This window comes from Phaseolus vulgaris, chromosome 8 (genome assembly GCF_000499845.2).
Source record: "Phaseolus vulgaris cultivar G19833 chromosome 8, P. vulgaris v2.0, whole genome shotgun sequence".
NCBI lineage: Eukaryota > Viridiplantae > Streptophyta > Magnoliopsida > Fabales > Fabaceae > Phaseolus > Phaseolus vulgaris.
This window is the reverse complement of record NC_023752.2, coordinates 11,475,842-11,490,875: the sequence shown is the minus strand read 5'-3', so window position 1 is coordinate 11,490,875 and position 15,034 is coordinate 11,475,842. Positions and strand designations below refer to the sequence as shown.

The 15,034-nt window shown below is 36.3% G+C and overlaps 1 protein-coding gene across 1 annotated transcript; it reads right to left on the bottom strand.

The window, feature by feature from the left end:
• Positions 1-459: 459 nt before the first annotated feature.
• On the bottom strand, positions 460-1,533 carry LOC137824565 (uncharacterized mitochondrial protein AtMg00810-like). Its single transcript, XM_068630233.1, has 3 exons — positions 1,506-1,533; positions 839-1,095; positions 460-753 (listed from the first exon to the last, which is right to left on the bottom strand). Exons 1-3 carry the CDS (start codon positions 1,531-1,533, stop codon positions 460-462), a joined length of 579 nt encoding a protein of 192 aa, XP_068486334.1.
• Positions 1,534-15,034: the final 13,501 nt, after the last annotated feature.

Here is a 15,034-nt window from a genome sequence, read left to right as displayed (position 1 = left end):
AGAGAAATAATCAATCAAATAAATACTAGAAGCATAATAGACAAAACAAAATAAAGGTGATTCACCTCTATAGAGAGAAACAACTATTAATTAGAAACAATTAATATTAAGATCCTTCTATAACTCTGGTATCCATATCCTTTAATATCTCCTACAAGCTGGGGGCAAATATTGATGAGACCCAATTTGGAACAAATACTCTTAAAAGATTGGGGACTTAAAGTTTTGGTATAAATGCCAGCCAGTTGTGCTGTGGTGGAAATGGGAAGCAAATGGATGAGACCCTTCTTTATTTATTTTTCTCTAACAACGTGACAATCTATTTCTATATGTTTTGTACGCTCTTGAAACACTGGATTTGCTGCAATGTATCTTGCCAAGTCATTGTCACAGTATAAAATAGATGGTTGCTCAAAAGGAACTTTGAAATCTTGAAGAAGATAAGTTAACCATTGAATTTCACATGTAACCGTGGCCATTGCCCATTGCCCTGTATTCAGCTTCACAAGAACTCTTTGATATTGTTCCTTGCTTCTTTGATTTCCAGGATATCGTAGAATTCCCAAGATACACACTAAAACCAGTTACTGATTGTCTTGAATCACTACAGGTGCCCCAATCACTATCACAAAAGGCTTTGAGATGAGTAGAAGTGTTGGAAGAGAAAAATAAACCAAGACTTGGAGCTCCTTTAATATATCTGAGAATTCTAATCGCTGCAGTATAGTGAGCAGTTATAGGCTTAACAAGAAACTGAGAAAGTTGTTGCACAAAAAATGTTATGTCAGGTCGGGTATTAATGAGATTACATAAGCCTTCCAATCAATCTTCTGTAGACTTGAATATATGTGAAAGGAACACTTCTAGTAGAAGAGAATTTTTCACGATTATCAATAGGAGTGGGTGCAGGTTTGCAGGCTAAAAGACCTGCATCTGTTAACAATTCCAATGCATATTTCCTTTGATTCACCATTATTCCTTTCTTACTTCTTGCTACTTCTAGACCAAGAAAATATCTTAAATCCCCAAGATCCTTAATCTTGAATGTCTGATTCAAGGCTTGTTTAATTCGAGCAATCTCTTCTTTATCATTTCCTGCCAATATTATATCATCCCCATACACCAATAATGTTGTAAAAGATTCTTTTGAAGAATTAATGAACAAGGAATGATCATTTATAGATTGAGTATATCCCATAGAAAGCAAAAAGGATGACAGTTTGGCAAACCACTCTCTACTGGCTTGTTTAAGGCCATATAAAGTCTTTTTTAGTTTACAAACTTTTCCTAGTGGAATAGAAGTCAATCTAGGAGGAGCAACCATGTATACATCTTCTTTCAAATCTCCATGTAAAAAGGCATTGTTTATATCTAATTGTTTCAATTCCCAATTATAGATAGAAGCTAGAGAAAGAAGTAACCTTATGGTGGTTATCTTTGCTACTGTAGAGAAAGAATCAAGGTAGTCAATGCCTTCTGTTTGTGTGTATCCCTTTGCCACTAACCTTGCTTTATACCTTTCAATTGTCCCATCAGCCTTATATTTTATTTTGAATACTCATTTTCAACCTATGACAGCTTTGTCCTTAGGCAGAAGAGTAGTCTCTCAAGTTTGATTTGACTCTAAAGCAGATATCTCACATTGCATAGCTTTTCTCCAACAATCATGTTTCACAGCTTCAGAATAAGTATTTGGCTCAACATGTGAAGAAAAAGACATAACAAAAGATGTGTAAGAAAGTGATAAATTTTTATAAGACAAAACAAAATTCAAAGGATATTTAACTCTTGAAGATGTATTGGAAACATTAATATTACAATGATAATCCTTTAAATACTCAAGTGGTTTTTTTATTCTTGTACTCATTCGGACAAATTGATCTGATTCAAAATTTTGTTCTATGTCATGATCTTCATTGAGGTTTTGGTCTATATGGGAACAAACTTCTTTTGGAACCTCAATGTGTGACTCACAATTATTATCACTGTTATTTTCAGCATTATCACAAGGTCAAGAATGGTTTGTGATGGCTGACTCAAGACAGGTTGATCTTCAGTAAACGAGATTTGATCGTTAATGTTAGGACTGTCAATTTCATTGCTAGTATCTTGAACCCTTTGATATGGAAAAACATGTTCATAAAAGACGACATCCCTATACACAAAAATTTCTCTTGATTGAATATTCAACAAAATATATCCTTTTGTCCCCCTTTTAAAAACACATTTTGATGCTCTTGGATCAAATTTTGTTCTATTTGTTGACAAAATGCTATCATAACATAAAGAACCAAACACCTTTAATCCATTAAAATCTGCTTCAGTTTTGTAAAGCATTTCATGAGGAGAAGAATAGTTTAAAACAAGGGTGGGAAACATGTTTATAATATGTGCAACATGTATCTATGATCAATAAATTTTAGGTAAATGAGATTGTATCATGAGAGCTCTTGCTACATTTAATAAATGACCATGTTTTCTTTCAACTGTACTATTTTGTTGTGGAGTATTGACACATGATGTTTGATGTACTATTTCCTTTATTGACAAAGAAATTAGTCATGACAAATTCAGTCCCATTATCACTTCTTATTATTTTTATTGTTGTCTCAAATTGTGTTTGAACAATAACAACAAAATTTTCCAAAACCTTAACAACTTCAGATTTTTGTTTTAAAGGAAAAATCCATGTGTACCTCGAATAGTCATCAATTATGGTCAAGAAATATTTATGACCATGAATTGATGATATTAAGTATGGTCCCCAAATATCTACATGAATCAAATCAAAACATTTTTTTTTATTTAGATGTACTAATAGGAAATGAAAGTCTTTTTTGCTTTGCAAAATGATAAACATCACAAACAAAAGATTTATTATCTTTAACAAAAGAAAATTTATTCTTGATAACATCAATACATTTATTTGAAATAAGACCTAATCGAAAATGCCAAAGGGTTTCTAGATCACTAGCACTAACATTAACAGTATTGATGGTGTGTGTAGATTTGATGGGTTTGATTTGAAGTTTCTGGTAAGATGGGATCCTGAGTATATAAAGTCTATCTTGCATCGTAGCAGAGCCAATCATTTTCAAGGAGTTTTTGTCTTGAATGTGACAACCATTAGAGTCAAAATTAAGAACACAAGATAATTTATCAATCAATTTTGTTACTGAAAGAATATTAAAAGTGAAGCAAGGAATATACAAAACATCGTCTATGACATGATTTTGATTGAGAAAAACACTTTCAGAATAATAGGCAATGACTTGATTTCCATTTGATAATTTAACGGAAATAGGATTAATTTGATTATATGAAGTGAAATAAGTTAAGGATGAACAAATATGATCAGTAGCACCACTATCAATAATCCAAGAATTGAAGGAAGAAATAAAGTCATTACCAGTTTGTGTTGTCATGTTGGAAGGAATAACGAAGACTTGACTAGAAACATTGTCATTGGATTTGACCTGTTGTTAAAGAGCTAACAATGTTTAATACTGCTCAGGAGTAAAACCATTTTGTTGAGACTCCACTTCTACTTCGAACCTTCATGATTCTGCTCATGATTATGATTTTTAAACTTGAAATGAGGTGGAAAACCATGTTTTTTATAGCATGTATCAATGGTATGCCCTGTTTTTCCACCATGACTGCAAATTTTGGCAGTATATTCTTTTCCATAGCTTCCTCTTCCTATCCACCACCTCTGCCATAGATGGCAACATTGTTTTCATAACCTCCTTTGCTAGTAGCAATCATTGCCTTGGATTGATCACCAAAAGTTTGTCTCTCTTGTTGTGTAATGAGAGAGTAAACTCTATTCAAGGATGGATTATCTTATGAACTAACATGGTAAGGTGAAAAAAAATCTTGTAAGAAATCAACAACTTCACCCATGGATAAATGTAGCAACCAGAGCTCTAACAAGGCTCTGATATCATATTATAAAATAGAACAAAGATGAACAAAAGAGTAAAAGGAAGACAAATGATATGAGAATGAATATCTCTTTTTATTATTCTTTGAGATCAAAACAAATAGTCTGAATATATACAAGCAGTACACTCATTCTAGGTCTAGCTAAAGAGAGAAATAATCAATTAAATAAATACTAGAATCATAACTGACAAAACAAAATAAAGGTGATTCACCTTTATAAAGAGAAACAACTAATAATTAGAAAAGACACAATTAATATTAAGATCCTTCTATAACTCTGGTATCCATATCCTTTAATATAACTAAATCAATATTATGATAAACGTATAAAGGATCATTTTGAAGTATACATCTACTTCAATGATTAGCAATTAAAAGTTTGACTAACATCGTTCGTCTGATAAAACTAGAACCTTTGTCTATTGAAGTCGGAGAACAAATTTTTTTTTTATCAATTGTATACGGTGTCCCAACCCGTATACAAAACCAAGATCTTAAGCTAATAAATGTTACCAGATAATTCCTACAATCCTAGCAGAAAAGACCAGATCAGCCTAGCTCAATTGAGCATTCGACTCACACTAGGACAACAGCTGGTCCAACATTTTCTACCATGAAAGGAACCCAACTGGAGCTAGAGAACAAATAAATATGCATAACCCAGCAAACACCAAAAATACAAAACTGTACCAGCAACTACCACCTAAGGTTCACACTAGCAGCCTTTATATCACACAAAACTGAACCACCTATTTTCTCCTACCAACTGCTCCTACTAGAGGCACCAAGGAGATTCTAGTTTTAAGGTACAACAAGTCAGCACCTCTTCGCTCCCCTTATCACCTCGTACCAACACGCCAGGAACACCAGAAAACAGGGTGGCAGAGGACATGAGCCATACAAGGCACCTCATTCACAACCTGCAGGAGTGAAGAACTTAGCAGCACAAAAACCTATCACAGAGGAGGCTGACCAGCTAGCCTCTCCATAATAACACCAATACATACCATTTAAACTTCAATCGCAAACTATGCTCCACTAACGGATCCCAATATTTTCTTCCAGTAGAGACTTAAAACCAAATCAGCCTATTAGATCGAGCCATTTTTGTCCGAAAAATACTCTGAACTGTAACCCTCTTTAACACTCCCTTAGAACCTATACATACGTCTTTAAAAGCAACTAAAGAAGATATGGGATTACACTCAGAACACAAACCATAAAGACCATCCAGCTTATATAGCACCAGCTACATGTTTCTGGTCTGAGTGTAGTTGACCTCCAACAACCACAACCCATAGCTAAAACCTTCCCCACAGCAGCCTTCGGCAAGGCTCACAACAACCCTACATAGCAGCCATCAGACACACTCGATGTTATCCGACTTAACAGCCAAACAACCTAGGCAACAACAAAATCAACAATAATCCTGCTCCCTATATCAACAAACCAGTACCTGCAGAGCTGCTCCTCCAAGGCACCAAAAGGGAGAGAAAAAAAATAACTTCTTGAGGAATGATATCCACCTCTTAACCTGTGTCTTAGCAACACCAGCTACCTATACAAGAGTGATAGATAAACCATATTTGAATGTGGCCCTCCACTGTAACATCTATAGCCTTTAACTCCAGAGCATCAAAGACATGTTCTGTTCGTGCCCACCGACTCCAACTTCATCATAATCTTCTCACAAGTGAATTATTCTCAAAACCATCCACAATTATCATCAAGAACTGCATCCTGCATTCACTGTTGTCCTCACTCTAGGATTACACCCTCACCACAACACCCTTTTTTAACTGGAGGGGTTCCAATGTATCAATCAGAGAGCTCGCCTACAGGAGCTATGCTATCATCCAACACTCCAGCTATCTTTTTCTAATAACAGATCCTCTTATAACCACCTACCAGCAACCACTCACTTTGAACTTCTAATGCAGATAATTGGGTTGAAAATCCAGTCAGCAAGAGAGCAATTTAAAATGTGTCCTCTGTGCTTCAACCATTGCCAAGACTTGAGCTGTACCATCATGAAAATCTCTTCCCCATATACAACACCTTGTTTAAAAACTATTGAGTTCCTATGGTCCCAAATACACCTCACTATGGTAGCCATACTCCTTTCCACAAAAGATTTTGTTTCCTATTCAAGTGTGGCAAGTAGAAGTTTTCAAAGTGTTTTGATAGCTCGTTGTGTTGTACAAACATAATTCCTATCCATTTAAAACATAGCGTCCACACCCTCTGGGCAAAGCGGCATTCAATGAAGATATGTTGGCATGATTCCTCCTTCGTTTGGCTGAAAGCACACAATACTGTGTTTAACATTACCCCTCTCCTTCTCAAACACATTCTAGTTGGCACTCTACCTAGGAGAACCCTTCAAGCTGTGATTATAACATTAGGAAACACTTTTATTTTCCACAGGGACTTGAACACTTCCTGATGGGAACTGCTGGCCCTCTTCGCTAAATATTCATATGCTGAACTAATAGTATAGGACCCTGCTTCTTCGACCCCCCACGCCAGCACATCTCTTTGTTCCCTTGACAACCTTACCTGGGATATGTAGTGTATGAAATTAGTTTCCAACGAAGATTCCCATTCAAATTTATCCCTCCTCCACCTCAGGGTCCACCGCCATTCTGCATCTACCCATTCCCCTACCTCATTCACCTTTAGACCCTGGTTCAGGGACAGTGTGAACAGCTTAGGGTAGAGGGACTTGAGGCTGTTGTTTCTTAACCACACATCCTCCAAAAATTTGACTTTATCACCACCTCCAAGTCTCCATGCAATATGTTGCTGGAACCATCCTTTGCCTCCTCCCTCTTTATGTACTTTTTGGAGGTCTCTCCACCACCAAGACTGTGTTTTCACTGGGCTACGCAAGCTTTCTGTGACCATTCCATATTTTGAAACCAGCAAGTCCTTCCACCTTCCTTCCTCATCTGACACTAACCTCCATCTCCATTTGGCTAGGACGCCAAGGTTGAATTTCCGAATATCTCTAATCCCCAAGCCACCATCCACTTTCGACTTACATACATCTTCTCAGCTAACCCATTGTATCAGTTTCTTCTCCTTCCCCCACTCCCACAGAAACATCCGCTGAATACTGATTATGTTTTTGTAGATTGACTCTGGTGCTTTAAAAATGGATAGATAGTATAGCGAGACCGAAGAGATAACTGATTTGACAAAATATATTCTCCCTGCCAAAGACAAGAATCTTCCTCTCCAACCACTGAGTTTAGCTTTTAGTTTGGTTAGTACAAGCTCCCAGAACTTAACCGTCCTTGGATTTCCTTCTACTTCTAAGCCCAGATACTTGAAGGGGACTCTCATCTGGGCACAATTCATTGTCTTTGCATAAATTGCCAAAGCATTTCTATCAACATTTAATCCAATTATCTTAGACTTGTGAAATTTTATCTTAAGGCCTGAGGCTATCTCGAACCCCCTTAGTATCGCCTTCAAGGTTACCACATTACTATGTGACTCTTCACATTAAAAAAGGGTATCATCTGCAAATTGCAAAATACACAACTCTACCTCCTCTCTACCAATCTTAACCCCTGACAATAGACTGACCTTAGTTGCTTGCCTTACTAACCCAGCTAGCCCTTCTGCTACCACAATAAAGAGAAAAGGTGCCAGTGGGTCACCTTGCCTTAATCCTCTTGTTGGTTTGAATTCCTCTGTTGGGTTCCTATTCACTAACACAAAGACTGTAAACGATTCCATACATCCTCACATCCATATTCCCACTTGTTATGGGACCCCAACTTGTAGAGCATATCATATAGAAAATCCCACCTGACTGAATCATAAGCTTTTTCAAAGTCCACCTTCAAGTATAAGCCACTCCTCCCACCCTTTTTGAGATCCTCTTATGCTTCGTTCGCCATGAGCACACTATCTAATATCCCTCTGCCCTTTAGGAATGCAGATTGGCTTTCTTCGACTACGGAGTTTATCACTTTTTTTATTCTACCAGTCAACAGTTTTGCAATTACTTTGTATATAGCCTCTACTAGTGAGATAGGCCGATATTGCTTTGCTCGAACCGTACACGGTTCCTCACACCACTGATTCCCAACCACTACACCCTTCACTTCATTCCTCCGTCTTCCCCATCTAAGAGACGAATGGTAGAATTTGGTTCTCGAGTCCCCATACTTGAACCAACTTACTCTTGCTTTCTGGCAGATACGAGAATCTATCTTCCTATCAACCTCCCTTAATCGGTTCAATAACTCCATTCTTTCTATCCTTCCTCTTTCACTCGGACCTCCATTCAAGTCTTGACTATCAAGAGACTCAATTTCATGCAAGATACAATCCCTGATGGTGTACAAATTACCATACTCTTCTTTGTTCCAAATTTTTAATTCCCCTTTTAACAATTTCAACTTATCCTTTAAGGTTCGTGATAACATCCCCATGTACTGAATAGGATTGCCACTTCTCCTTCACCATCTCAGAAAACCCCCTTTCCATATGCCAAGCATCAATGGTACGAAATAGTTTGGGACCCCAGTCTTTATCCAAAGTCTTCACCACCAAAGCACAATGATCAGACACTTCCGTCCTCTAGACATACTGTTTGCACATTGGCCAAATGTTCAACCACTCTTCGGACCCATTTTTCTTGAACCACGTATATTTCTTACCTACTATAGGCAGATCCAATAACATATTTGATTCTATGAACCTATTGAATCCATTGATCTCAGATGAGTAGCCACTTGACATATCTCCCCTACTGCTAGCACCTTTTCTTTCCCTTCTACTTCTAATGGCATTAAAGTTCCCACAGATACTCCAGACCGAAACTTGAGACGTCGCTTTAATGTTGGTGAGCTCCTCTCAAAGCAGCTTCTTATCCCTTAAGGCACAAGCAGAGTAGACGTTCACAATAACACACCTATGTGTAGTCTTAAGGTGCTGGTCAGCCACAATAATAAATCCCTTACCCATGACATGACTCTCATAACATAAGGCTTCTTTGTGCCACATGGATAGCAAGCTACCTCCTCCATTATCACCTTCATTATGAATCCAACCTGTTTTATTATCCCCCCACAAGGTAAAGCATCTGGCATATGAGAAAACCGTTTTTTTCGTTTCTTGCAGACATACAAATTCTGCTCCCTCACTTGCAATTAATTGCCTCATGTATCTGGACTTAGTCACTCCCCCCAAACCTCTAATATTCAAGTTGACAATCAACATAGATAACCGTTTATGACACCCTCCTCAAGCTTCTTCACAAACTCGTCATCTGTCGCTTCCATACATAGGTATTCCTGCACCACCTCTTCTTCAACTCCTCGGCACGCTAATCCGATGTTTTTGCCCAACTCCCATAAAATTTCTGGTTCCTCCATAATTCTTGGGTCCCGAAAACGAGCATTGCATTTGTTTATATCCCTATCAATAATATTTGTTGCAGAGGATCCAACTTTGAAGGATAATGAGTTCCTTGCCTGGGAAGACCTTGCTCTTATTCTGACAGACCTCTGCGGATGGGTGCTCGGTTCTCCCACTTCCCACAGCCCTTTCGTTCTGCGTCTACGTGATGGGGACCCCTGTTCGCTTCCTCCTACTGAACCCACATCCACTAAATTTTCCGGCAAGTTGCTCGGGTCGTGACATTACTCCGACTGTCGCACCACCAGCGATTCTGCTCGGGCTCCCGATCCTGCACCTCTCTTTTCTTTCTCATAGCTCAACCCACGATCCATGGGTAAGTGTTCTCCAACCCCCTCTCCTTCTTGGGCTAGAGAAAAATTCCGCCCATTGCTATAGTGGGTCGTTGGACTTCCTTTTTGGCCCAACGCAACTATGGGTGCACACAGAGAATTACTACATTCCACCTCCACCACTAACTTGGCCAGGTCATTCACTTGGTAGGGCTTATAGCTAGCTGGTACTGACCAGTGGAAATGGGTACTAAAAAACGCAGCTTCTTCAGATAACTTGTGGGATATCCTTTCCTTAAGCGTGAAACCCTTATCAACTACCCTCTGACATTCTGTAGACATAGGTTTAGGTTCCTTAATTACCAACCCTTTTGTCGTATTCCCTTCATGAATTCCTCCACTCGACACTTCTCCTCCAATTTGCTCGCCTTCACCCGCCGCCTCCCCTCCGATCACCTCCTCCTCACAGCTGTTTACAAAGCAAGCGGATTCCTCAACATAGGTTTTCGACGAGGAGATACTGTCCGAGGATCCAAGCCCATCATAGCAACACCTGCATCGACCTCTGCACCCACAAGGAATTTCTTCTTCAATGAGGATACTGTATTCTTGGCCATTGATTCTCATCCCTTTCGCCAATCTTACATTATGATTTTTCTGCACCCTAACTTGAAGTCTAGCATACTCAAGATTTTCCCATAGCAGAGTAGAATTATCAATGGATACTAATGATGCCCTTTCACCCACCACTTTGGAGAAGCAGTCTTTATTCCATAGGGTGATAGGTATGTCATAGCACCTTACCCGTACGAACTTATGGCTTGCTACAAAATTTTCCGTCCATGGATCAATCCTGTCAAAAACACTATCGAACCATGCCTTATTGAGCTTTATCAGAACCTCCAAACTCTCCCCTACCCTTGGTGTGAGCATGACTAGGTTGTCACCCAAATAACACACTTTGATCATACTCATACCGCCTTTCAGAAACTCTTCTTCTAATTGTTCGAAGTCTAACTCTTCTTAGCCAATGACACTGAACTTCATCCATGGTAGAACCAGATTTTGGGTTGAAATGATTGGTCCCTTCCACTCCTGTCGAGAACCTCCTTTAACTATATCAGCAAAGGATTGATTTCCTTTTTTATCCACCCACACCTCCTTCCTCCTCTCCCTCCCTTTTCCCCCCTGCCATTCAAAACCCCACTTCTTTGCCCCTGCCAGCGATTCCGACTCTGGTTTCTTGTTTGCCCTAAAGGGCAACCCATTAACATTGGGATCATATATCCGATACTTCAGAATGTTTACGTAGAGCTTCAAATTCCCTATATAAATTTTGTCCAACTCCTTCTCCAACCTTACCACATTTCTCACATCAAAGAAGCGGACAAACCCAAAACGCCTTCCACATTTATTCAGTCTGCGAGCAATAAAGACCTCTTTCACTCTTCCCCATTTTTGGAAAACCATGTGCATGTCCAGCTCTCCAAACCCATGAGGGAAATTGGAAAAGAAGAAGGTTGTGTGCTCAAACTTAGATTTGTTTGGGTTCTGGCCAACGCCAAGGTTACCGTGTCTCTGCGTGGAGCGAGCTTCCCACCCTCTCATTTTCCACCTTGAAATATATTATGTAGTGATAACAAATAGAAAGTGGCTACAACAATGTACAACTTCCCCTAATCAGAAAGAATATTACTTTGAATTTTGGACGTATGCAAGTCGGAGAACAAATGAACATGAAATATTTTTCTTATTTTACAAAGTGTTGTCAGTGACGAAGATCCCTAGGACTTCGTCTAACACTCTTAGTCCAACAAATTCTACAATGAAACGCTTAGATTGACACGATCTAGGGAGACATTAGAGAAAATCAAAACGGATGTAAGGAAACAAATCTTACATGCATGATAATGATATACACTTTGCATCAAAGAGAAGAAACTTACACATAAAGATAGGGATGACAAAGCGAGGTGGGCCGTGCAAGCTTGCTCGCGACCCGCTGAGAAAAATGCGAGACAGGCTCCTTGTTCCAACCTGTTGGCCCACTTAGGCCCATCGTGCATAACCTGTAGCCCTCACAGGCAAGTACGAGGTGGGACACGCTATCCTGCATGACTTGCATATCTTAAAAGTCTAAAAATTTATTTCTGCATCCCCATATCTTTTTCATGCAGCCTCATATTTAACATTCCAAATTTTTCACTCATATCTTATTACGCATGTCATGAAAATAATATTGTGACATTATTTACCCAATGTATCTAAATAAAAAAGAATTAAATTTATTCAAAAAAATTATTTAAAAATTTATTTTTATTATTTTTAAAAAAAATATTTCTTATACAGGGTGGGTTAGTAAAATCAACCCACAAATTCTATGTGGGACGGGCCAACTAGACTCGCATTTTGCGGGCGGACCGACCCGCATTATCATCTCTATATAAATATTAATAATCTGAATCATGTAAGTTGTTTCTTTTAAGTATTAAATATGGTAAGATTGTCCAAAATCTAAATCAATTAATTAGACAAGAATTAAATATTATTTGGCAACTCAAAGAATGATAAGATAAAATAACAAGACTATATCATAGAGTTTTTCTTACGAAGTTACTCAGATAACAAAGAAATTCTTAATTATTGTTTATGATATGAGAAATTTAGTGCAAGGGATAAGATTAATAAGATTTGTTTATTCTATTCCCTTAAAAAACCTTCCAAGTTTAATTTATCGAATTATGTTTTTACCAAATTACTTGGAAAATTTATCTTTTACAAACTAACTATTGAAATCTTAATTCAATTGGAACAAAAATGTAGAGCTAAAATTTAAATTGAGAAATGTAATGATTACAAATTACACTATAAATAAGAACATACTGCAATATGGGTACAAATACTTTTGAAAGAGAAATAACAAACTAAGAAAAAAGAAAATATTACATGAGCAATACATCAATCTACAAAATATTCAAGTAAGGGAATGAAACAATTGTCATTTTGTATATGTATTATTCTATCCATATTCATGTAAAGTGAGATGTACATAACCTCATTACTCTCAGTTTAATATTGATTAAAGTGTTATTGATTTATATATGACTCTATTATGAGAAAGTGTGAATTTAAATTATATGTAGTTGGAAGTTTTGTCTTGGGGATTTAAAAGAGTGGTACTTGATTCAAATTGAATGAACATTTACATTACAACTCATTTATCTTGGTTAGCCACCGTAAAAAACAATTTTAAATTGATACCCGTGAATCAATGATTGGGTTTGAGTATGGGTATAATTGCACCATATGCATCCTACAAATTATTAGTTAATATTTGTTTTCATTTTCTTTGTTGTTCATGTGTACAATTTTAATTTTTTTTATAAAAAATTGATAGAGAGATTTTAAACACATATATATGACATCTTCATTTGTGGGACAATTATATGGTATGATGAATACTACATTTCTAGGATTATAGTGAAATGTAGATGCGCAAAATAATACAGTCACATCTAGAGGACATGGATAATCTTTTTTAACTTTACCAAATGGAACCATAAACATTTATATCACTGGGTCAATCACTATTGTTTTTACTGTTAGATGACTTTTTACGGCAAGTGTACCGTGTTGTCAAAAGTAATAATGTGTCCCTAAGGACAAATATCGAATTCACAAGGAAAAATTGAATATTCAAGTAAAAGATTCGCTAAATATAAAACAGAATAATAAAAGTTTGTGAGAGTTGTTATGATGGCAAGAATTAACAAGAAAACAAGTCACAGAGTTGTTGCTTCAATTGGAAATTTCATCTTTCTCACTCTATTGTATTTTGATTAGCATGATAATATTGTGCTTTTTGATTGATATAGATGCTCATATATAAATCATTTATATCGATTCTTCGCATATAAAATTCTCAAGGTGTTTTCTAAATATCGATTCCTCACATATTTATAAAAACAACTTAGCTTTACAATTAGACGTTAATAACAATTAACATTTCAAGTCTATTCCTAGCACTCAAATATGTTAAATATTATTGTATAGGTAAGAACCATAAAAATACTTTCCAGTCATATTTAAGATTCTAGATCAAGAATTAGAAGCAAAATAATAATACCAATAATCAATCAATAACAAAATATTATATTCGGATATCACCTCAATACATAAGAGATTGAACATATTACTCCTAAATCCACATGTTAGAATTAGCCACATATGAAGCACCTTCTATTCTCCCAATTAGGTTACAAGTCATTCAATGGTGTTTTCCTCTCAATTTTGCACACTAGGGTTGTGCCTCAACCCCCCTATTTAACCTAATATTCACTGGCTTAAGTTACTTTTCGCTTAGGCGCTAATGGGCTCGCTTGGGCAAATAAAAAGTAAAAAGGCCCAACGTTATTGGTGCTATCTAGCTCAGGTGAGGTTCTACTTGCTTGAACGAGATCCACTTATGGCATCTTGGCTTTTTGTGAATTTGGGCAACTTTGGTGAGTGTTGATGCATTCCAACTTTCTCTTTTTATTTAACTTTGTATATTTTCCTTTTGCCCAATTATCTTCATTTTACCCTAAACTCTTGAAATTAACACAAATTTGGATATAAATAGTTCTTATTCAAATTAAAATCATAAAATATGTAAAAAAAAGTATAAATTAATAGATTAGCAATTAATACTCATAAGTTCCTATATTTAAATATGAAATATTACTTAAATTTGACACTTATCACTGTTCAGGCAACTATAACACATGTTAATCCATTTTTATATTAGTTGAGCGAATCAAATTTCTTAAAAAAGGTGTCAAGATGATATATATATATATATATATATATATAACTAACAATACGTATCTTATTAAAGGATGTAAATATACATATTTATTTCTACAAAATCAAGACTCTTGGAATAAATAATTTGTGAATTTAAATTATTATTGGAGTGGTAAACCTAATAAAGACATGATGGAAACCATTAAGGTAATCGTTAGAGCAAGAAATTTTTTTAAATCAATTTTTATCGTATTATAGACAAAGTTCAAAGGGGATAATCTCATCGAATGATTAAACTTATAATTACTTTATGAACTTATAATGAGACAAAATGTTGCGTTTGTATGACACAAATAAATATATACCCTTTGTATGATTTATCCTAATTTTTCTTTACGAGAAAAATATTGTTATATATTTTTTTATATTTTTGCATGGACAAACACCACTTTATTAAAACTCATTTTGTAAAGTTGAGTATCCATAAATGTTACAAAAGAGAATGAGGATTTACCTTTTCATCAACTACTTAAAAAATGTTTCAATTTGAAAAATTAATGCAATGATTTAGGATAAAGATTGATAAAAAAGAT